This window comes from Triturus cristatus, chromosome 2_2, assembly GCF_964204655.1.
Source record: "Triturus cristatus chromosome 2_2, aTriCri1.1, whole genome shotgun sequence".
Classification (NCBI taxonomy): Eukaryota; Metazoa; Chordata; class Amphibia; order Caudata; family Salamandridae; genus Triturus; species Triturus cristatus.
The window spans coordinates 1,240,869,379-1,240,892,190 of NC_140582.1; the positions used below are offsets into that span (position 1 = coordinate 1,240,869,379).

The 22,812-nt window shown below is 47.1% G+C and overlaps 1 protein-coding gene across 1 annotated transcript in view; it reads left to right on the forward strand.

The window, feature by feature from the left end:
- MOGS (mannosyl-oligosaccharide glucosidase) overlaps positions 1-22,812 on the forward strand; it is a 122,804-nt gene that overhangs the window by 30,874 nt on the left and 69,118 nt on the right. The window contains exon 3 of the mRNA XM_085642912.1: positions 16,637-16,857. Coding sequence (XP_085499038.1) covers positions 16,637-16,857 — 221 coding nt within the window. The remainder of the gene's footprint in view (positions 1-16,636; positions 16,858-22,812) is intronic.

The window sequence follows — 22,812 nt, forward strand, 5'->3', positions numbered from 1 at the left end:
CTCCTGTGCCTCTTGTCTGTATCCAGTTCTGCATAGGTCATGTCTGCTGCTAGGTCTCCTGAGGCCATGTCTCCTGAGCCCCTTGTCTGCAGCCAGTTCTCCATTGATCATGTCTGCTGTTCGGTCTCCAGAGGCCATGTCTCCTGAGCCCCTTGTCTGCAGGCAGTTCTCCATAGGTCATGTCTGCTGCTAGGTCTCCTGAGGCCATGTCTCCTGAGCCTCTAGTCTGCATCCAGTTCTGCATAGGTCATGTCTGCTGCTAGGTCTCCTGAGGCCATGTCTCCTGAGCCTCTTGTCTGTATCCAGTTCTGCATAGGTCATGTCTGCTGCTAGGTCTCCTGAGGCCATGTCTCCTGAGCCTCTTGTCTGCAGCCAGTTCTGCATAGGTCATGTATGCTGCTAGGTCTCCTGAGGCCATGTCTCCTGAGCCCCTTGTCTGCAGCCAGTTCTCCATTGATCATGTCTGCTGTTCGGTCTCCTGAGGCCATGTCTCCTGAGCCTCTAGTCTGCATCCAGTTCTGCATAGGTCATGTCTGCTGCTAGGTCTCCTGAGGCCATGTCTCCTGAGCCTCTTGTCTGCAGCCAGTTCTGCATAGGTCATGTCTGCTGCTAGGTCTCCTGAGTACACAAAGAATTGTCACAGTGGAAAAAAATTTGGAAATGTAAAAGAACATACATTTGTTAGCAATTCAAACAAATTTAGCGACAACACCTATTACTTGCATGTATGATCATCATTTAATTGATTATCCAAGTTTTCCGTCAAACAGAAGATCAGCAATTTAAATCAAAGCCAAAAACATCACAATATCAACATTTTCAAAGATATATAGGTGTAAGGTACGTGATAGGTGCAAGATTTTGGGATTAGTGCAGGGCGTTGTGAGGGAGGGAGGTTGCGAAAAATTTAGGAACATCCACAATTCGTTGAAGAACCTAACCTGCCAGTTAAATGGCCACAAAATTGAAATCAGACAACACAGAATAAGACAGCAGTTGTACATTCACTGACAATCTCCTGTGTGGATTGAAGATAGAAGTAAGTCGACGTTTCGACCCCTATTAGAGCCAGCAAATTGGTTTGCTTGGGGTTGGGGTCTTCATCAGGACCAGGGAAAGGGCTTACACCTAGGAGCAAGGGTCAAAGATGAAAAAACGTGAGGTGTGTCTATGGTAAACCATTATAATTAAGACTGAAGCAATGATAAAAATTACCAGCATCAGCAGCAAGCATCAAGCTGGAAAATCGGGAAGGGGCCAGTCAGTGCTCCTGGGAAAAAGGAAAAGAGACGAGGAATACTAAAACCATACTTAAAAACACAACGAGTGTCAGTTAAACCTGAGTCACCAGAAATACTCACCCAGGGTGTAGTATTCCAATACTCGATAAGTGAGACAAGGGAAGGCTGAGTAAATCAGCACAGACACTGATCCATTGGTGTCCAAAGCTGGAAAGAAAGGGGGGGGGGGGTTATTAATCTCCCACACTCGGATCCTGTCCGAGAACATGGCGCATATAAGGTTGATTAACTTAATATATTACGCGGGAAAAGGTGAGTGCGCGAAACAGAATTAAATCGCAGCGCATGTCAGGTGCGTCAATGGCCATTAACAGAACATACAGGAGTGTAGGGAAGACCATCTCCACATAGTGTGTGGCAAAACTCACTTATATAGTAACAGAACGGAGAGAGCCACTAAGTCCGTAGACTGCAACATACCTCGAGGGCCGCGCCGAGTGAACTGACAGCTAACCCTGGGCTTCGTCACATGACTATAAAAATACGGACTAGTCGCGCGCACAACCAGAATGGTTGCGCCTTGATTGGTGGAGACTCAGGGGTGTGTGTGGTCACGTGTTCGTATGTGATTACACATCGGAACCGGGCCGGGAGTCTTATGCCCGCAAGATTGCGTAGAAGAGAGAAGGAGGGAAGCGAAACCACAGAGGCTGCAGGCAGTAACATACCTCAAGGGCCGCGTGAGTCGGTCTGACAGCTCCGTTCTGTTACTATATAAGTGAGTTTTGCCACACACTATGTGGAGATGGTCTTCCCTACACTCCTGTATGTTCTGTTAATGGCCATTGACGCACCTGACATGCGCTGCGATTTAATTCTGTTTCGCGCACTCACCTTTTCCCGTGTAATATATTAAGTTAATCAACCTTATATGCGCCATGTTCTCGGACAGGATCCGAGTGTGGGAGATTAATAACCCCCCCCCCCCCTTTCTTTCCAGCTTTGGACACCAATGGATCAGTGTCTGTGCTGATTTACTCAGCCTTCCCTTGTCTCACTTATCGAGTATTGGAATACTACACCCTGGGTGAGTATTTCTGGTGACTCAGGTTTAACTGACACTCGTTGTGTTTTTAAGTATGGTTTTAGTATTCCTCGTCTCTTTTCCTTTTTCCCAGGAGCACTGACTGGCCCCTTCCCGATTTTCCAGCTTGATGCTTGCTGCTGATGCTGGTAATTTTTATCATTGCTTCAGTCTTAATTATAATGGTTTACCATAGACACACCTCACGTTTTTTCATCTTTGACCCTTGCTCCTAGGTGTAAGCCCTTTCCCTGGTCCTGATGAAGACCCCAACCCCAAGCAAACCAATTTGCTGGCTCTAATAGGGGTCGAAACGTCGACTTACTTCTATCTTCAATCCACACAGGAGATTGTCAGTGAATGTACAACTGCTGTCTTATTCTGTGTTGTCTGATTTAAATTTTGTGGCCATTTAACTGGCAGGTTAGGTTCTTCAACGAATTGTGGATGTTCCTAAATTTTTCGCAACCTCCCTCCCTCACAACGCCCTGCACTAATCCCAAAATCTTGCACCTATCACGTACCTTACACCTATATATCTTTGAAAATGTTGATATTGTGATGTTTTTGGCTTTGATTTAAATTGCTGATCTTCTGTTTGACGGAAAACTTGGATAATCAATTAAATGATGATCATACATGCAAGTAATAGGTGTTGTCGCTAAATTTGTTTGAATTGCTAACAAATGTATGTTCTTTTACATTTCCAAATTTTTTTCCACTGTGACAATTCTTTGTGTACCTAGTTATACCCGAGTCCAGTGGTCTACCGGGTTACCCCATTGATACATAACTTTGCTAGGTCTCCTGAGGCCATGTCTCCTGAGCCTCTTGTCTGTGTCCAGTTCTGCATAGGTCATGTCTGCTGCTAGGTCTCCTGAGGCCATGTCTCCTGAGCCCCTTGTCTGCAGCCAGTTCTCCATTGATCATGTCTGCTGTTCGGTCTCCAGAGGCCATGTCTCCTGAGCCCCTTGTCTGCAGGCAGTTCTCCATAGGTCATGTCTGCTGCTAGGTCTCCTGAGGCCATGTCTCCTGAGCCTCTAGTCTGCATCCAGTTCTGCATAGGTCATGTCTGCTGCTAGGTCTCCTGAGGCCATGTCTCCTGAGCCTCTTGTCTGCAGCCAGTTCTGCATAGGTCATGTCTGCTGCTAGGTCTCCTGAGGCCATGTCTCCTGAGCCTCTTGTCTGTGTCCAGTTCTGCATAGGTCATGTCTGCTGCTAGGTCTCCTGTGGCCATGTCTCCTGAGCCCCTTGTCTGCAGCCAGTTCTCCATTGATCATGTCTGCTGTTCGGTCCCCAGAGGCCATGTCTCCTGAGCCCCTTGTCTGCAGGCAGTTCTCCATAGGTCATGTCTGCTGCTAGGTCTCCTGATTCCATGTCTCCTGAGCCTCTTGTCTGCAGCCAGTTCTCCATAGATCATGTCTGTGGCTCGGTCTCCTGGGGCCATTTCCCCTGGGGCCATGTCCCCTGAGCCCCTTGTCTGCAGCGAGTTCTGCATAGGTCATGTCTGCGGCTCAGTCTCCTGGGGCCATGTCCCCTGAGCCCCTTGTCTGCAGCCAGTTCTCCATAGGTCATGTCTCTGATGCTCGGTCTCCTGAGGCCATGTCTTTTGAGCCCCTTGTCTGCAGCCAGCGCTCCATAGGTCATGTCTGCTGTGAAGTCTCCTGAGGCCATGTCTATTGAGCCCTTTGTCTGCAGCCAGCGCTCCATGGATCATGTCTGCTGCGAGATCTCCTGGGGCCATGTCCCCTGAGCCCCTTGTCTGCAGCCAGTTCTCCATAGGTCATGTCTGCGGCTCGGTCTCCTGGGGCCATGTCCCCTGAGCCCCTTGTCTGCAGCCAGCACTCCATAGGTCATGTCTGCTGCGAGCTCTTCTTGGTATACTCAATAAACAGTGGCTCGCCGTAGGCTCCAATAACACTAGCATGATTTCAATCAAAAAGCATGAGAGGACTGTGTGCTGTGCCGCATTGTAGCTGGGAAGAGTGCCGTGCCGAGCCTGCTACACCATGGGGGGAGGACTTCAAGCCTCACAACTCCCGGTGGCTACCAGCCCTTTTGAAAAGGGCGCTGCATACGGGCTGCACCGTGAGAAGCGCCTGGGCATGCCTAGGGCATGGGCAGGCCCATCTTCGACCGTCATTACCTGGAAGAGGCTGGGCTGGGCCCAGTCTCTTTGCTCTCCGCTTTGAATGCCCAGCAATCTGACAGACCGTCTTTGGCAAAGGTAGTGAGTGGCTTGATGTAAACTATTTTTTTCTTTACTACTGCATATTTACAGCCTGCCCTTAAGACTGGGATAAAAAGAAGATAACAGGCAATGGCCCAGCCGCCACTCCACCCCATAAGGGCGCATCAATTGATCAGCAGCTCAAACGAGCAGTGAATGTCATTAGTAATGAAATTGCACTTGTAAAAAGAAGGATGTAATTTGGTTCCATTGTCCCAAGTCTTGACCTAGTCTGAGGAGCGGGCAATAGCTCACCACCTGTCCCGCTGTGCCACCTGCTACTACCCTTCGGACTGCAGCCTTACCATTTTATAACTCCTCAATTGCAGATTCCGGTCAGTGAGCTGAGTAAAGGGTCCTAGCCCCCTTGCCGCAGGGGTTGTGGTTGCACTTCCTAGGAAATCCAAGCGTAAAGTTAATCCTAAACAGTCTAGCATCTGGCTAAAAGCAGAGCGTTCTCAGATAGTTGTGCACCTAGATGCGTTGCAACGCAAACTCCTAGCATCTCTGTCCCTTCAGACTTCCTTGCATCGGGTCGATGTTCCACAATTGGTTTGAAACTCACACCTGGCCTCATCTCTTTCCCATTCTCCGGCTATAGCCTAGCCTTCAAACCCGAAATCCATGGCCGACGCAGGTTTACCCAATTTTAAACCCCGCCAGGACTGTCCTCCAAGCAGTACCAAGGGCTCCCTCCCTCCTCAGCCTTCACCTAGCACTGTACTTGCTACAAGTGAGGAACCATGTCTGTCGATCACTCCATGGATCGGCATTAACAGGTAGCATTTCTCGTCAAGTATCTGACCTAGTGATTAACCTACCGCTGGCGGCCTGCCCTTATGTGGCAGTACTTATTGGGGTTTCCCCACAATTGAGGGGCCAACACGAAACAATGGAGGCACTGTATAATAAACCTTTCAACTGGTTGGTGAGACAGTAAAGTTTTCCCATTGTGCACGCTAAAGATATCGTAATGGTCCGAAGATGCGCTTGGATCGGGCGGGGTATCACTGGTGTACCTGGAGAATGCGTGATCATTAATTTCACATACCCGTTCTTAGTTTGGGGTGCATCCACATCCCACCCTCAGGAGTTCTAATACTTTGATACCATTGAGGTTTTTCTATAAGTCGGATAACCATCAAGCATAAATGTGTAGGCAGTTTCCCACAGGAATCCAATATGTTTTCACTGACCTCACCCAGGACTGGCAGTACCTGCAGTTTTCTGGTCTTGACTGTTCTCCGCTTCGACCACCCACTGAGATTTCTACTTCGGCTCCAGCAGACCCTGGCAAAAGGCCTGCACTGTTTTTTCTATCCCAACCACTGACCTTCATGACTCCCTTTCTTCAATCGATTGACCTCCTATTACAGCTTGTTCATCGTTGGCATCTGACTTTGACCTTAAAGCCCCCACTTCTTCCCAAATTGGTGCCCCCACAACTGCCAACATGCTTGATTCTTTTCCCTATTGAGCTGGAAGGTTGTGGGCCTTAAGAAGAAAGTTAACAATTCAGACTGGCGGACATTAATAATTAAATTAGACATTGCAGCCCTTTGGGAAACCTGGGCAACCAGACCGATTATGATAGGCCAGGCCTGTTATCCAAACCTAGCGGTTGTTTCCTCCCGGGGTAGAGCAGTGGTCGGCTTACTGTCTAGGTCTGCTTACATCTAAGTGTGACTGTCAAAACAATCAAAACTGGAGACGCAGCTTTTCAAATCTTACAGTTCAGTGACAGAGGCCCTCGTTTTACATTCTATTTAGTTAATTTTTATAACAATGGTTTTGATCATTCAAAGTGTATGCATTTTGCTAATTGGTTTGATTTTCTTACAAAGGTGTTATGTCTCCAGAGTTCAGTTTGAAGTGTGGTGTCCGCCAAGGGTGCATATAAGCACCCCTACTTTTTATTATTTATATAAACGGTCTTCGTCCATACCTGACCTCTAGTCTCGTTGACACCCCTAGAATAGCTGGTGTCCAGGTGCCTGCATTGCTATACGCAGATGACTCGGTTCTACTGTCCCTTACGCCCAAAGCTTTACGCACGCTTGTGGACCATTTTATCTCCTTTCAGAGTACCTTGACATAACCACGAACTATAGCAAATCATGGCTTGCTGTTGGAAATGGCCCTTTTTGCAGGGTTATCCCCAAACGTTTTGCTTTTCTTTTCTATCTTTTCCTGACCTGTTTGTGTTGGTTTTAGGACTCTGGGCACTTTACCACTGCTAATCAGTGCTAAAGTGCATATGCTCTCCGTGTAAATTGTGGTATTGATTAGTGTTTCCATGTTTGGACATTTGATTTACCTGTTAGCCCCTAGTAAAGTGCACTGCGTGTGCCAGGGCCAGTGAATAAAATACTACTCGGGGGCGGGGGGGGGGGCCTGCAGCACTGGGTGTGCCACCCCCGCGAGTAGCCCTGAAAATGGTAACTCAGACCTGCCATTGCAGAGTCTGCACGCAGTTTGTAACTGCCATGTCGACTTGGCCGGTGCACACACTTGCCAGTCCCTAACCTTCCCTTTCCTTTCCTTACATGTCAGGCACCCCTAAGGTAGGCCCAAGGTACCCCTGTGGGCAGGGTGCAATTTATGTGAAAGGTAGGTCATGCCCTGATGTGTGTGGCATGTCCTAATAGTGAATTACAGCCAATTTCGTTTTTCACTATTGCAAGGCTACCAGTTGCCCATATGACAGAATGGGAGGTTTGCTTATAACATCTTTTAGATAAACACATTTTTATTGATTTTGATGAATTGACAGAACCAGCCATTCAGCACGACACCATGAAAAACAGGCCAGTAACACAGAGCGTGTCACCTCTGGTAGGCGAGAAGGAATAGGGGCCCCGTACAACATGGTTCGAATCCTGGCGAGGCCCAATTCCCCCAATGCGAGCCTGTAAGCCGGGTCAGACCATCCCCCGTTGAACCAATTATGTATGTAGAGAAGTCGTGTGGCAAGGTAATACAAATATAGGTGAGCCATCCCCAGACCCCCGTCAAACGAGGAGACATTTAGCGCCAGTCGGGTCCTACCTTTCCCCCACAGGAACTTGTTGGCCATGCTATCCAGCTTGCGGAACCAGGCCCTGGGAAAGCACATGGGGGTGTTTTGAAGAACGTAGAGGAATCGGGGGAGCACCATCATTTTAAAGAGGGCGACCCTCCCCATGGGGTTCAGGGGCAATGACTGCCACTTCTGGAGGTAAGCCTTCGGCCATTTCACCAGGGGAGTAACATTGAGGGCCCAGGGAGTAAGGTCATCCATATCCCCAGGTATTTGAAGGATTGACGGCGAAGAGGTATATCGGATTGCCAATCGAAGCATTCACGGGACAGGTGGAGTGGAACTATGTTTATAACATCTCATAACTGGCCCAGGGAATTCGGTAAGAAAATAAAGTTTAGTATGCCTGAACTAAGAATCTAAAGATGCATCTTTTAGTGAAGGTAATTTTTACATTCTGCGTTTGAAAATACCACTTTTAGAAAGAGCGTATTTTCTTGCTCAGTCATCCTGTGTTCCTCTGCTGGAATGTGGATTGCCTGTCTGGGTTTTGGATGACAGAAGGCTGGAGGGCCAGAGGGGCTCCAGATAGTCTAGGTAGGTCAGGAAAGGGCTGAATAGACCTGGGCTGCGATGGGGGAAGGGGGAGGAGATTTCCTTGCACCTCAAAGGGCCTGGTCTGCCTCTGACAATGCCGTCTTTACCTCCTGCCTGGAAATCACACCAGAGAAGGCAGAACTGGTTCTGGCCGGGCACAGACACTCTCTGCCTAAGAGATCAAAGGATTTTTAGATACAAATACTGGGTCTCAGACCCCTGAACTTTAGAACTCATCTGGAACAAGAAGACTGCCAAGAAGAAGAGTCGGAGAAGCTGCGAAAAGGAACGACTGCTTTGCTGGGTGCATTGCTGGGCTGACCTGCAGTGGCTGCTTCTGTCTTGGGCAGTGAAAGGCCTGGACTGGGATTTCTGCAACCTAATTTGTGAGTCTCTTCAAGGGCTTGAGGTAGAGCTTGCCCCCTGTTCACAAAGTCTCAGGAAAAACAAAGACTTGAAGCTCTTCTGCCCGCAGCACTGGGGACTGTGTGTTTTGTGCTGCAAACAGAGGAAAAGCAACTCGAGGACATCTACGACGCCGCTGCCAACTCCGTGTCCTAAAGGCACCGCAGTGGGCACCGCCGCACTGAGACCTTGGTCTCACCGACGACGCCTGTTGACGCCGCCACCGAGCCGCTGCTCGCACCGCGACCTGTGGACTCCGCACTCCCCACCGCCTCGCCTCTATTAAAAGTATATCATGCTCCGTGTATCCCAGGGGCAATCCAGGGGGCAGGGGTTTGGGGTTACCAAAATGTTTCATCACTCCAGTCGGAGGAGAATCGCATTTCCTGCCTACAACCACGAGGTATATTGTTCGTGCAGAGTTAAGCCAGCGATTTATCGAGTACAGGTTGTACAGCCCCCTCCGCTGCTTTGGAGTAGCATTTGGGCTAATCCATTTGCCAAGCTTGGCAGAGACATCATCCTGTGCTGCTCCACCCTGTCCCTGTGACTGCACTTCGGAACAATCTCTGCTACATTATATGTTTTTTGGTACCTATTTTAATCATGCACGTAAGTAAGCACTTTCTTAAACCTCTGCTAGAAACCCTTGGCCATGGTAGGTGTACAGGGGCTTTCTATCACCTACAATTGTTGAGCACCCTCGGCATTTGCTTTAGTGTTTGTTCTTTTTTAAAGGCTGCGATTAGATCCAAGAGAGCAATGGAGGGCTAGTGTCACCCCTAGGTTTCAGAAGCAGCTTTTTTATTACTGCTGTTTGTGTGGTCAATTTGTCATCATTATGTATATTGGAATTTTAGAGTTTTTATGACCTATGAATCTAACAATCATATAGACATCTGGGAGTTCATTTTACGAACAGCTGTTTATTGCTGACCGGGGAACTCTGCTGTTTTAATTGTGTATGTATCGATTATCTTAATCTCTGCTCGAGTTTCATGTGTTTTATTCTGTTTTTATTTGTCTGTAATGGCTGCATCAGCTGAGTAAAGAGCTTTTGAACTTGAACCTTAATAAGCAGTAATACAATTACCAAAGGTAATCAATGCAAATAAAAAGTTTAATTAGCCCACTTAATTAATGATTATTATAGAGCCATTTGTAATATCATATCAAAAAGAGATTGTGAAAATTAGTCATATTCATTGAGAGAAAACGAATTTGGCACTTAGAGATAGAAAAAGTAGCAATGTGCTGTGTGTTTGTAGAGCTCACACAACGAAGCGAAGGGAAACTTAAAAGATATATGTAGAGATGTGTATGTACAGTGGGAATCCAACAGATATTTGGTGATTGTTTGGGTTCATGTTGTTGAGCAAATATTGTAGTAGTTGTTGCCCCCTTTGTTGTCCTCTTCTGCTTTTCTGTAACCATTTCTCTGTATTCCCCGCTCCCTCCAAATCCCACCATATTTTATGTTTTGTGTTTTTGTCCGTCAGCCTTTCTTCCTCCCTGAATCTCAGCCCTGATTGGTCATCTCTTTCCTCTCACCCATTTCATTTCATTAGTCTTTATTGTCGATCTTTTTCATCATAAAAAGACAGTTACAAAATGAACATTACATACAAGATTAAATATAAGAAATATAACTAAAAAAAAAACGCGGATTGAATAAAAACATTAATTAGACACAACTCTGCAAACTAATGCCTCTTATTTCTAATGATCCAGGCCCATCCCAAAAATGTGGCCACTGCCACTACAATACATTCACTAGTATCAAATCTTAGAATTTTTAGTGCCTCAAGCCCCTGTCTAGAACCCAGGGTGCGGCATATGGGTTTAAGCCATTTGGTCCGGGGGGCGGCATAAGCCGGGCAAACGAAAAATATATGACCCACTGTTTCTGTGCATTCTATGCACCAACGACAGGAATCGGTGGTCTCACCCTTCCAATTTTTTGTAAATGATTTAATAGGTAGGCTGCCAACCCTAAATTGGTGATAGAGTTTCCTGTCGCTGGGCCTAGTAACAGTGTCCCAATATGCCTCTAAAAGGGGGACATTTTTCTCCACCAGGAACCTGCCTGACAAAGACTCCCCTGAGACTAGGGTAAGATGTTTTTGATAGACCATTGACCAGTAAAGACCTTTAAAAACCTTCTTGGGGGGGAAGGGATTGGAAGCTGGATCGGTCCAGAGAATACCCAGGCCCATAGAATCCAGTAGTAAGCTGACTTGTTTAAACCACGGGATATTACCGGCGCCCAAGATGGCACGGACGTCCAAAAATGCCTTTGCATAGGGCCCTAATTCTGGGACCGTCCATAGTCTCCTCCAAAAAGCAAAGGGTCTAAACCTGGCAATGTCATCAAAAGAATGGCAGCCAAGGTCTAGCAATAGCGGTTTCACTGGGGTAGAACAGGGGAGACCCGTAAGGAGCCTAAAAAATTTATATTGGGCCTTGACCAATGGGGAAAGGTCGGAGAAACCCCAGAGTTCAGCGCCATAAAGCATTGCCGAGTTAATCCTAGCATTATAAATTTTTATGGCAGGACCGATAGATTTCATCTGGGATTGTTTTTGTTCTTTTACCAAACACCCCGAAGTTGGGCAAATTTGAGGGACAAAACAGCTATTTGTGGCTTCCATTTCAATTTATTTTCAAAGACAACTCCCAAATAAGTCATGACATGGGTACGTTCGAGAATGTCATTGTTCATGGTCACTTTGCCAGTCACGCGTTTCCCTTTGTTAAAAACCAGATATTTCGTTTTTGAAACATTGACGGACAGATCAAAGTCAGAGCAAAAGTTGGCGAATACGTTCAAGGCCACCTGCAGGCCGGACAAAGTCTGTGATAGAAGTAGGGTGTCGTCGGCAAACATGAGGAGTGGAATTTTTGAACCTCCCAGCGAGGGGTCGTCCGTGGGTGTAGATAGAAAGTACTGCACAACACTGTTAATAAATAACACAAAGAGTGTGGGCGCCAGGACGCATCCTTGCCTGACACCCCTATTGACTTTAAACCTATCGGTGACCTGTCCTTGCATCCCCCAGCGTACTTGAGCAAAGTTGTTGTCGTGCAACCTAGTGACCATATGCAGGAGGTCGGCAGGGATCCCTAGCTCTGCTAAGACTGCCCAAAGTTTAGTCCTATTGACTAAGTCAAAAGCTGACCGAAGGTCAACGAATGCGGCGTACAAAGTACCGCCGCAAAGGTGAACCGTTTTCCAGACGATCAGTTGGAACTTGAACGCCTGGTCAATAGTACTAGTGCAGGGTCTGAACCCGGCCTGTAGGGGCGAGATGATATTCTCCTGCTCTATCCAAGACTGGATTCTAGCCAGGATCAACCTAGCTGTGATTTTTTGAACCGAGTCTATTAAGCTAATCGGGCGATAATTCCCTGGACAGGAGCGATCACCCTTCTTAAAGATGGGCAGTATTTCAGCGCCCATCCAGGATTCGGGAATAGCAGCCCCCTTAGCTATAGCGGTTGCCATGAGTGCGATGTAGGGCACCCAATTGTCAAGGTCTGATTTGAAAAGGTCCGCAGGGACACAATTTAAGCCTGGAGCCTTTCCGCTCGGAACCCTAGATACAGCCAACTCAACCTCTTTACAATCAAATTTGAAATTCGAAAGAGGGTGCATTGCCTGGGAGATTGGAGAAGCAATCACTTCTTCCAGATTAGGGTCGGAAAACTGGCTTTCAAAATGTGACACCCAAGTATCAGGGAGTACATGATTTGTGGGGGTCTGCGAGCATGGAGAATTACCCCATTTCACGATGTGCCAAAACAAAGTCAAATTCCTTTGTTTACTGGCAGCCAAAAGATTATTCCAATGTTTGTTGTCCCAATCTTTTTTGGCCAAAGCTTTGGCTGAACTATAGTGCTTCCTAGCAAGTCGAATATTTGCCTGGTTTTTAGAATTAATAGCAAATTTCAACTTGCTATAAGACTCACGGCAATCCTTGTTATACCAAGAATTAGACTTATAACTACAAGATTTCTTGGCTTTACAAGGTTTAGAAAAAAGGGACTTAAGGCCTGAAAATAATTTCTCGTGAATAAGGGTAGACTCGGCCACGTCATCCTCTCGGGTCAAAAGAGATTGGAGGTCAGCCACCGCATGAGAAACTTTAGAACTAATCTCGGAGAGTACTGCGCTGTCAAGGGCAACCTTGTCCCAACGCACTCTCCGTTGGTTGTTAGTTAAAAGGGCAGCAGCAGTAACAATCTCAGTAGGTTTGCTTATAGGGGCTGAGTATAATAAAAGATTCAAGACTAGGGGGTTGTGATCGCTCTCGGGGCGGTCCTGGATCACCATGTCACTTAGTAAGTGCCAAAACTCGACTTTAATCAAAGCATAGTCGATTCTACTGCAACGTCGACCATTGGAGAAAGTGGCCTTACCAGTAGAATCCGAGGGAGTCCGGCCATTAGCTGCCCTGAAACCACGCTCCATACACAAGGACATCCACTGAATGGCGGATTCAGTCCACTTCTTAATGAGCGGGAGGTCGAGTGGTGGAATATTCAGGATCGTATCCACTTCCGTTGTAAGTGAGTCCCACACAGGGACCAACGGCTCAAAACAACAGTTTAGGTCGCCCACTATTACCACATTGGTGGATGGGTTGACAGTTTCCAAAAACCCGTCTAATTGGAGAAAGGTATTAGTACCTTTCCCACCTGGAAGACCCCTGTTATACACATTAATAATCAGGGTGTCGGGTTCGTTTTTTGAGTTGTAACAGAATGATCAATATATCTGGGTTATCAAGTGATATCTCAGTGATTCTGTACATTAAGCTTTGTCTTACCCAAATACAAAGACCGCCCGAGGGGCGGCCCCTTGACCCACCAATAGCCCCTTTATAAAAATTAACATAGCAAGAAAGATAAATGGGGTCCACCGCCCACGTTTCCTGAAAAACAAGGATATCGTGGGAAATTGCCCAAGCAGACCATTCCTCCACTATTGTTTTACTCCGTAAACCAGCGATATTCCAGGAAACCATTTTAAGTTGGGGGGAGCTGGTTTGGCCAGTCAAGTGAGAAACAGATGGGGAGCCCAGGGCAGCAGAATGGATTGTAGTTGAGCCATCTCCCCTACACACATTTTCATGTGAACAGAGATCTGGAGGTGCAAATGGTCGACTGTCTAGATGCAACATAATAGAACGATTTACCGTCTCTATAGGGGAGGGGTTAAGGTTAGCAAAGTTAGTAGCTTGGGAAATATCCCGGCATTCCAGGACTGGAGAATGAAGATCGATGTTTCTATGGGGCACATTAGGAGAGACACATGTATTAGTGGAAAGTGAGCCACCCAGGCCCCGATATACCCCCCCACACCCACCCCTACTGCCCGGCCCCAAGCGGGTTGAACAAACAGGGCCCGCAAAGATCTTATTCGCGCATCCCATATTTATTAGGATAGGTGGCAGTCAGTCAACCCCCTCCAGAGAATTCAAGGGTGCATAATAATTAAACAAAGGGAGGTGAGAGTCCAATCCGGGTAGGCAGCGAGACCCCCTAGTAACCCTTTCCCAACCATTAAACAGAGCACCCGGTATATTGCAGGGGTCACAGGAGTGGAAATAGGATAGATCCATGGTAAATATACCAGTGGCGCTCAAAGCGTTAGGAAGGGAACAAATATGACTCACAACCCTAGGATCACGGAAATGAATAATTACGCAATCGCCCTCCACATTCTTTACCCTGGTACCCAACCAACTCACCCTACGTACAGTCAAGATTTCAGCACTTGTTCTAGGTGGCAGTGGCCTATTACTATTTAACCAATGAATAGCTTTGTTCTTCAATTCGCTATGTGTCTCGAACTTTTCCTGGGGAAGCCTTGGAACGCCTACCATTATGACAGTATAGGGCAAGGACTCTCGAGGGAGATTGATACAGGGAAGTTTTAAAAACGGGCCTGCACCCTCAAAGGAGGGCCGTCTTGATGCGTTATCGCTATTGCTGATAACAGGATTACTAGCTAGTTGGGTAGACAAGACAGCACTAGTAGGTGGATGGGTGACTACCACAACTTGTTCATTTTGGGCAGGCGGGAGGGAAGGGGCTTCAACCACAAGAGTGTGGCCAGTTGGAACTGACCCAGTTTTAGCAGCTGTAGCAGTATTTGGTAAAGTCTTAGGGTCAACGAGAGGCGTAGATATCTTCTCCAACAGAGACGTATTAGTAATCACCATACTCTCTAGTTTCCCAATGGAGATGGAGAGTTTCTTAAGTCTCTCGTGAAGGGGAAGGAAAAAAGACTTGAGCAACTGCTCCAAAGGTTCAAGAAAACAATTAGACAGAGGGTTGGTATTAGGCAGAGTGTCAGTGCAAAGGGAAGACATAGGACTCCCGGCAACAGGGGATAGGCAGCAAGATAGATGGGAAGAGGGGTCAGAGCGTACATTTGCAAATTTAGACTTTTTGGAGACTTTTATACGCTTACCCCTAGAAGGGACTCCCACACGCTTTCTTTTCCCGTTAATAGGCTTGGACTTATTGGCCAAAGTCGGGATGGTTAACCGTGGCTGCTCAATGGGGGGCAATAAGGAAATAGTACTAGGGTTTGGGGGTATGCCACTATCTTCAGGAATAGTTAAAATACCAGGAATATCAGGAATATCAGCCAAAGAGCTATGTAAAAATACATTCGACAACCCAGGCGCATTACTATGCAACAAATCAGAAACCAGAGGTAAATTCCTGCATTCAGGGGAGGTGGCTGCCATAATGTTGCCAAGCGACGATCTCTTGGCAGATATTTCTAATGACAGTCGTTTTTCAGTCAAAGTGATTTCGTGTTCGAGGACCCGAGCAGCTCTGGTAATAAAGTTATCTAGGGTCCCTGTAATACCACCCCCGTATTACCCTGCACAATCTTCCTACCGGATCTTAAGGATGTCATCTTCGTATGGGAGGAAGAAGGAGGAGAGGGGGGGGGAACAGCTTATAGCGGTGACCGAGAACCTTAGAAGTGCAAACTATTCCAAAATACCTGCAATCGTAAAAGATATAAAGCGATACAATAACAGAATATATGCAATACACAGATAGCAACCTAGCTTGTGTACTACCTGAGCACAGTGTTAGGCAACCGATTATGCTCTGAAACGATCAATCTTAGAGGGGTGGCCCGACCCGTCCACACCCGACCACGAACGGCCACAAACGGCCCGCTCTTTGCCCGGTCTTCGCCCCGTGCTGCGTCCCGCGCGCGTGCCGCTAGCGCGCTCGGGCTTGAACTTTGTAGAGAACGGGGGGCAGGAGGGGGCGTGAACGGGAAGAGTAGCCAGGTGAGCGCAATCAGAGGGACGCTGTGCACCGTGGTCCTCGCAGTCCCGCAGCTGTAGAAATCCGCAGCCTACCCCCTTGCAACAGCGTAGCGTCCAGGTAGGTCTGGGAACACCAAAGAGTCACACACAGAATGAGCACCAGCCAGAAATTTATGCAGATAAGGCCGGCGAGCGGCTCCCGCGAAGCGGGGGCCGCGAGGCGCTGCGTGCGAGATGGAAGCCAAAGGCGGGAAGAGTAGCCAGGTGAGCGCAATCAGAGGGAGGCTGTGCACCGTGGTCCTCGCAGTCCCGCAGCTGTAGAAATCCGCAGCCTACCCCCTTGCAACAGCGTAGCGTCCAGGTAGGTCTAGGAACACCAAAGAGTCACACACAGAATGAGCACCAGCCAGAAATTTATGCAGATGAGGCCGGCGAGCGGCTCCCGCGAAGCGGGGGCCGCGAGGCGCTGGGTGTGAGATGGAAGCCAAAGGCGGGAAGAGTAGCCAGGTGAGCGCAATCAGAGGGACGCTGTGCACCGTGGTCCTCGCAGTCCCGCAGCTGTAGAAATCCGCAGCCTACCCCCTTGCAACAGCGTAGCGTCCAGGTAGGTCTAGGAACACCAAAGAGTCAACATCCTGTGATTCTGGGCGATTAAACTCTCTGGGTGATAAACTGCGGCTATAAATCTGCTCTCAAACAGGGGCCATGACGCCTCTCACCCTTCTGTCTGTCTCTATTTTGGTTCATTCCCCGCAGGCCTCATGTGGATGCAGCAGCGGGAGATGGACGTCAGTCTGCGGCACACCTGTGAGCAGGGCGACCGGCTGCCCCGCTACGGATGGCTCATGCACGATGGGGTCAATTTTGGAATCCAGGAGATCCAAGACTTTGGCTTTGCTCTGAGGACAGAGTTTGTGAAGAGGGTTGGAGGTCAGCACGGAGGAGACTGGAGCTGGCGAATCACCGGCACACAACAGGTAACGGAGCCTCTGGACGTAGGAGAGAGAGTGTCCATTATCTGTAGGTAGAGCAGTGTGTGTGAGGGAAAAGGTGTTTTCTGAGCTTTAAAATCTGTTCACCAAGATGTGTTGGATCCTTTTAAAGCTTATGGTGGGCTGGACCCTGTTATAGATAAAACACCATATATCATACCCTATTAGCTTGCCTTTCTACTAGTTCAGTTACAAGTCAATTAATAATTTTTAACCTTTGATCTCAAAAGTTACAAATGATTAATTTTGCTTGTAACATAACTCGTACAAAGCGAAGCTAAGGAGTGAAATGTATAGTTTTATCATGCCTGTGACAGAGCTACACCCCCCATTTGCTTTTTATTTTAAAGTATTACTAATCTAAGCCCAAACAAGACCCCTTAAAGAATACTCGCAAAATCTCCACTTTTGACACAGATAGTCCCCGCAAGGTCACATGAAATGTACAGCAGTATCAAAATTCCCTTTTGTGCTTTTCATGTCCCCGTCAAGTGCCTCTTTTCACCCTGATAGAAATACAGCGAGGGGTCTTGCACATTGTAGTCACCGAGAAGAAGCTGAAAGTCTCCCCCGTTGTATCTGAATCCCGCTCAGTGGGACTGCCTCTGACGTCATAGGTTCTCAACTCTAGCCCACTGTCCATCCTCAGACTGCTCAACACTTCCATTACCTTTGCTGCCTCCATAAAACCATTATTTCACTTGAGACCTCATTTTGCCCACTGTCAGCGGTGTCGTTGAAGTAACCAAGGTTTTTGTCTGAACCTCCGCCTTGGCCTCTTGTTGAGGTTTGATTTGCGCTGCCTGCTCTTGAAGGCCGGTCTTTGATTTACAATGTTGTACGAGGACCCAATGGGCACCCTGAAATCTATCGGGCAATTCAGTTCTCACTGTCTTCTATATAAGAAGCAGAAGAGTCTGTGTTGTCTGGAAATATACGCCGTCTTGAATCGCATATTCTCTTCTAATTGTGGGCAGTCTCCTTTCGGTGAATCAAACTTTTCTAATTGATCATAGTGAACATTCATTTAGTCTAGAACCAGCAGTACCAGGTCTGTAACTTTTCTGTATTGCGTTTCCCAGGACTCCACCGCGCTGGAGACCCTCCACTGTGGGGTCGGCATCTGATTCTGTTCGAGCTCTGTGCGCGAGACCATGTGTTCTGTGACGCGCTTCCTGCTGCCCCCACAGTCTCTAAAGAAGGCCCTTTCTGCCCTCCTTAATGAAGCAGCCTCATGCCTGATGCCTTACATTAGTGGTTTAAAGAGGGGGATTAGGTCTGCTGACGCAGTCTCTTGTTCTGATGCCTAACATTAGGCATCACTGGAAATGATTAGACCTTACAGTCTCTCCTTCCCTGCTCAGAGATCCCTGTGATTGATATAGTCTTCATGTCTACGTATATGCAGTCTCTTCAGATGTCCCTGTGTGTGATTCAGACTCACTGTCTCTGCTTAAGCAGTCTTTTATTTTTGTAAATTTTAGATTAGAGAACCCTGTTGGTGTTTGTGTTTTAGTGGACGGTGTTTTTTATTGTATTTTTTAATTGTGAGTTGTTCCTGGTGGAAACCTGGCTTAATGAACAGTCAGCACCTGAAGTGCTGAAGTGCTGGATGTCATACCTGAGGCCTACGCCATCTTAAGAGTGGACAGACCGATACAGAGAGGTGGGGGTTTAGCAGTCATTTTAAAAAAAGTTCTCCAAGTTAAAGTTACGAAAATATTAATCTCTGGGTGTGAAGCGGCCTTCTTTTCTATTTCCCTAAACAGTGATTGGTCGGTGGTAGGTTTTCTAATTTATACGCCACTTGGCCCGGCCTTAGAATGTATTAATGCTTTAGTGGAGGTACTACCCGCTATGCTGTCCGGAATGCGTCGTTTGTAGTCTTAGGGGACTTGAATCTTCATTTTGAGGATAAGTCCCAGTATTCAGAACAGAACTAGAAGCGTTCGGATTGTCACAGTTAGTACATGCCCCTACACACATTTGGGGAACCACTCTGGATAATATCATCTCCAACAGTACACGGATAATAGCCTTTGCCGCTGGTTCCGGAGCCTGGTCTGATCACTCTAGCCTTCCTTTTCAGGTCATGGAAGTTTCGAAAGGTGTAGGCCCTATGAAAGAGCACTTTGGGACAAAAATGTCTCATAAATGGTCGCAATTAACCCCAGAGGTTTTTACAGCCAATTTGACAACAAGCTGCAGATGCTTAGTTTCTGTCCGCGGATAGTCAACAAACAAACTATTTCCTGGATTACAGAAGTACTGGACTCCTTAGCGCCTTTGAAACCCTGTAATATTGCTCGTCATAATCCATCAGCAGATTGTTTTTCAGAAGAATTATTAACTCTTAAAAAAGTGTGTAAATGGCTCGAACGTATATGGAGGAAGACCTATGTATCTGAGGACATAAAAAAATACCAAAACGCCCTAAAAATATATCATAAACAGATTAGGAGAACTCGCAGGGAATACTATACTACAAGAAGTCCCGCAGTGCTCCGCCCTGAGCCCGACGTTGTTCAATGTCTACATGGGCCCTTTAGCTGAAGTAGTTGTTAAGCATGGGGTAAAACTGGTCTCTTATACTGATGATACTCAGCTGAATATCACTCTGGAAAAGAATGAATCTGAGGCTCCTGCTAAGCTGAGTGCCTGTCTAGTTGATTTGGCCAACTGGATGGAATTCAACTGTCTGCAATTAAATGCAGGCAAAACCGACACATTGGTGGTTGGCAAGCAACCTTCGATATGGTCATACATCTGGTGGCCATCTGAATTAGGTTCGATTCCAGTCCCCAAACCCCAGATCAAAAACTTGGGGGTGTGGTTTGCTAACGCACTTTCGTTCAAGGGATAGACATCTAGTGTGGCCGGCATGTGCTTTGGACTGCTGCGAATGTTACGTACAGTTTTAGAACTGCTACCTCCAGCAGCTAAGAAAATCATTATCCAGGTGGGATCATCTCTGGCCTGGACTACTGCAACGATCTATACTTAAGGGTCACCAAAGGCAAAAATGCTGCACTGAGCCCAGAATGCTGCAGCGCAGTTACTACTAAACATCCCCAGGCGAGCCCCTATGGGGGCTGCTCTCGCAGAACTGCACTGGCTCCCTGTACTAGACAAAGTGTGTTTTAAAGCTCCATGTTTTTGCCACAGAATCTTTAATGAGAAAGGCCCTATCTATCCAGCCCCTTTAATCACCCCTTTTAGACTGAAGAGAAACCTACGGTCTAGTGGAACTGCCAGGCTGGCCATGCCTAAAATACAGAGTCTCCGGTTGGGAGCGAGTTCGTTTGATATTTTAGTAGCAAAATTATGGAACCAACGCCGCTAGATTTTAGGATGCAGGCTTCAGAAGTGCTGTTCTGCAAGAATCTAAAACCCTGGTTTTTCAGGGCATCACAGGCCGATTGGTGTTGAGGCATGGACGGGGGTTCCCACTTCTGATATGGAGGAAGAATTCGTAGAGCGGGGATACTCCGTTGGAGTAACCAGGCGCTCTATAAACTACTAAACTAATCTAACTTTGAATTGAAGGGTGCGTTTGAAAAAGTGAAACAATCCTTCTTTCAATATGTGCTTTGAAGTTTGGGGAAATGTAATCTACACTTCAGCTTCTGTCGATTTCAAAATACAAGTAGCACCCACGCCAAATCTTTGTTTCGACAAATAACAATGTCTCAACAGGAAATATTTAGAGGCGAATTTTAAGAACATTCACAGAAGTTGCAGAGAAGAAGTTAAAAAACACAAGTAGACATGAGTGAGTTATGCAAAAATTGCTTGGAGCCCTTTATATACAAGAAATGGAACAAGCACAATTTTCCACAAGTGGTTCAGATTACCTATCATTTAATGTAATATAGCGCTTCCTCTTTGACTCATCTATTTTTTGTATATAAACCGCTTCCAGGTATTTTTGCATAACTCATTAATGTCTCCCTGTGTTTTTTCTTCCCCTTCTCGGCAACTACTGTGAATGTTCTAAAATTTGCCTCTAAATATTTCCTGTTGAGACATTTTCTTTGTTGCACATACTTATTACCCTGGTCTCAGACGGGTTTACGGGTTACCTACTGTTGTCTGTTCATAATGTTTGTTTCAGACAGCCATCTCATTTTATTATAACCAAATGCTGATCATCCTTCCTGTTTCTGCTTCTAGTTTTCAAAATTGACGAGCACATTCATATGCAAATATGGAAGATCAAACGAGCTGCAGTGTTGTCTGCTTGTGACATCTCTAAAAATCACATCCTAACCCTACAAACTCCACTTGATCTCTTGTACTTGTCCACCTCTTGTTCTCCCATTCTTGCACTGTTTCTCAGCCCCTATCTTAGCTTCCCGTCTGTCATTCTGTTTATCTTCTGTAATGCCCCTCCTCCTCCTTCTTCTTCTGGGATTCTCGCTCTCTTGCCTTGACTTAACTTACTTTTCTGAGTTGTAGTTTACCATCTTCAACTAAGATAACTTTTTTATATGAGATGTTGGGCCTCCTTCTTGTTGATATGTAGAATGCACTGATACCGCTTGCTGGACTGCATGCTAAAAACAATGTATAAATAAATAATGTTACCCTCCATATATTACATTTTTCCTCCTGTATCACAACCTACATCTAAATTGTGGTTCCCGCCTTTTCCCCACTGCCAACATATTCTCTCTACTCTCAGACCCAACTTCCCCCCCAATCCCCCATTGTCTGTATCCTTGCCTTTGACCCATTGCGTGGCGCTCTCCTACCACATACATACATTCAGCTCCAATCTCCAAAGAGAGGTACTTGATTGCTTATGTCCCTCCTGTCTCTCCTCAGTGAAACCCCAAGTAATCATTCAACTTTTTCGCCAGTGACTTGTATCCAACCTCAATACAAATTAGTTGTCTGAAACTTCACCTCTTTCCATCGTCCCCACTCACATCCACCCCTTGAAGCTTGGAAATGGGACCTGTATTTGCACCAATTTCTGCATTATGCAAAAGAGCTCTCTCAAGCCTTACTCGCTGGCTGAAAATGATCCCATTCCGCCACGTACGCACACTAAACCTTACAAAATCTGCTCACCAGACTCTTGTTGACTCTCTCCAAACCCATCTTCAAGGAACATCAGGTTCGAGGCATATGAGCTGCAGATTACACACTTTTGCATAGATAGCCATCTGGTGTTGGGCCCGGATGTTTGCAGTTTGTTTTTCGTCCTTGAAAGTCTTTGGAAGTCACGAGGTCGGTGACTCCTCCTTTGGATCGTATTGCGATTCGCCTTCGGCTCCATCCTCAGATTGGTTTTTTCCGCCATCGGGCTCGGATGTGATCTTCGCGCTCCGGTTCCGAACAGCTTCCAGTTCGACGATCGACGCGCAATCCTCACCCCAATCGCTGTATTGTTTCGATCACGATGTCTTCTATCAACGCGCCTTCTCATCGACACAAACCTTCGGTTCCAGTCGTCGTCAACGGCGGCCTTCCGGCCTACCCAGGCTCCGGTCCCGGCTCATGGAAAGAACTCCATTTAAAAAGTGCCCTCGATGTGGGTCCAAATTTCCCCACACCGATCTTCATGAGGTATGCAACCTTTGCCTCTCCCCAGAACACGAGGCTCGAGACTGTCCGGCCTGTAAGTCTTTCCGATCCAAAAAGACTATTCAGGACCGAAGAGCTAGAAGGAACATGGCACACTCCTCGACGTCCATTCCAGTCGACATCTTCGAAGACGACATCGACGATCCGGAACATCATCGTACCGAAGAGGACCTCGTCAGCTCTTCCGAGGCCGACGAGTCAGATGTGGAGGACATCACCCCGGCGCAGAGGGTCGTGAGTACCAATCTACCCCCTCCCACACCCACGCCCACACCCAAAAAGGCTTCGGTCACGCCTTCGCCTCCGGGCCTAGGCAAGACCAGAGACACTGCTTCACACACCCCACCT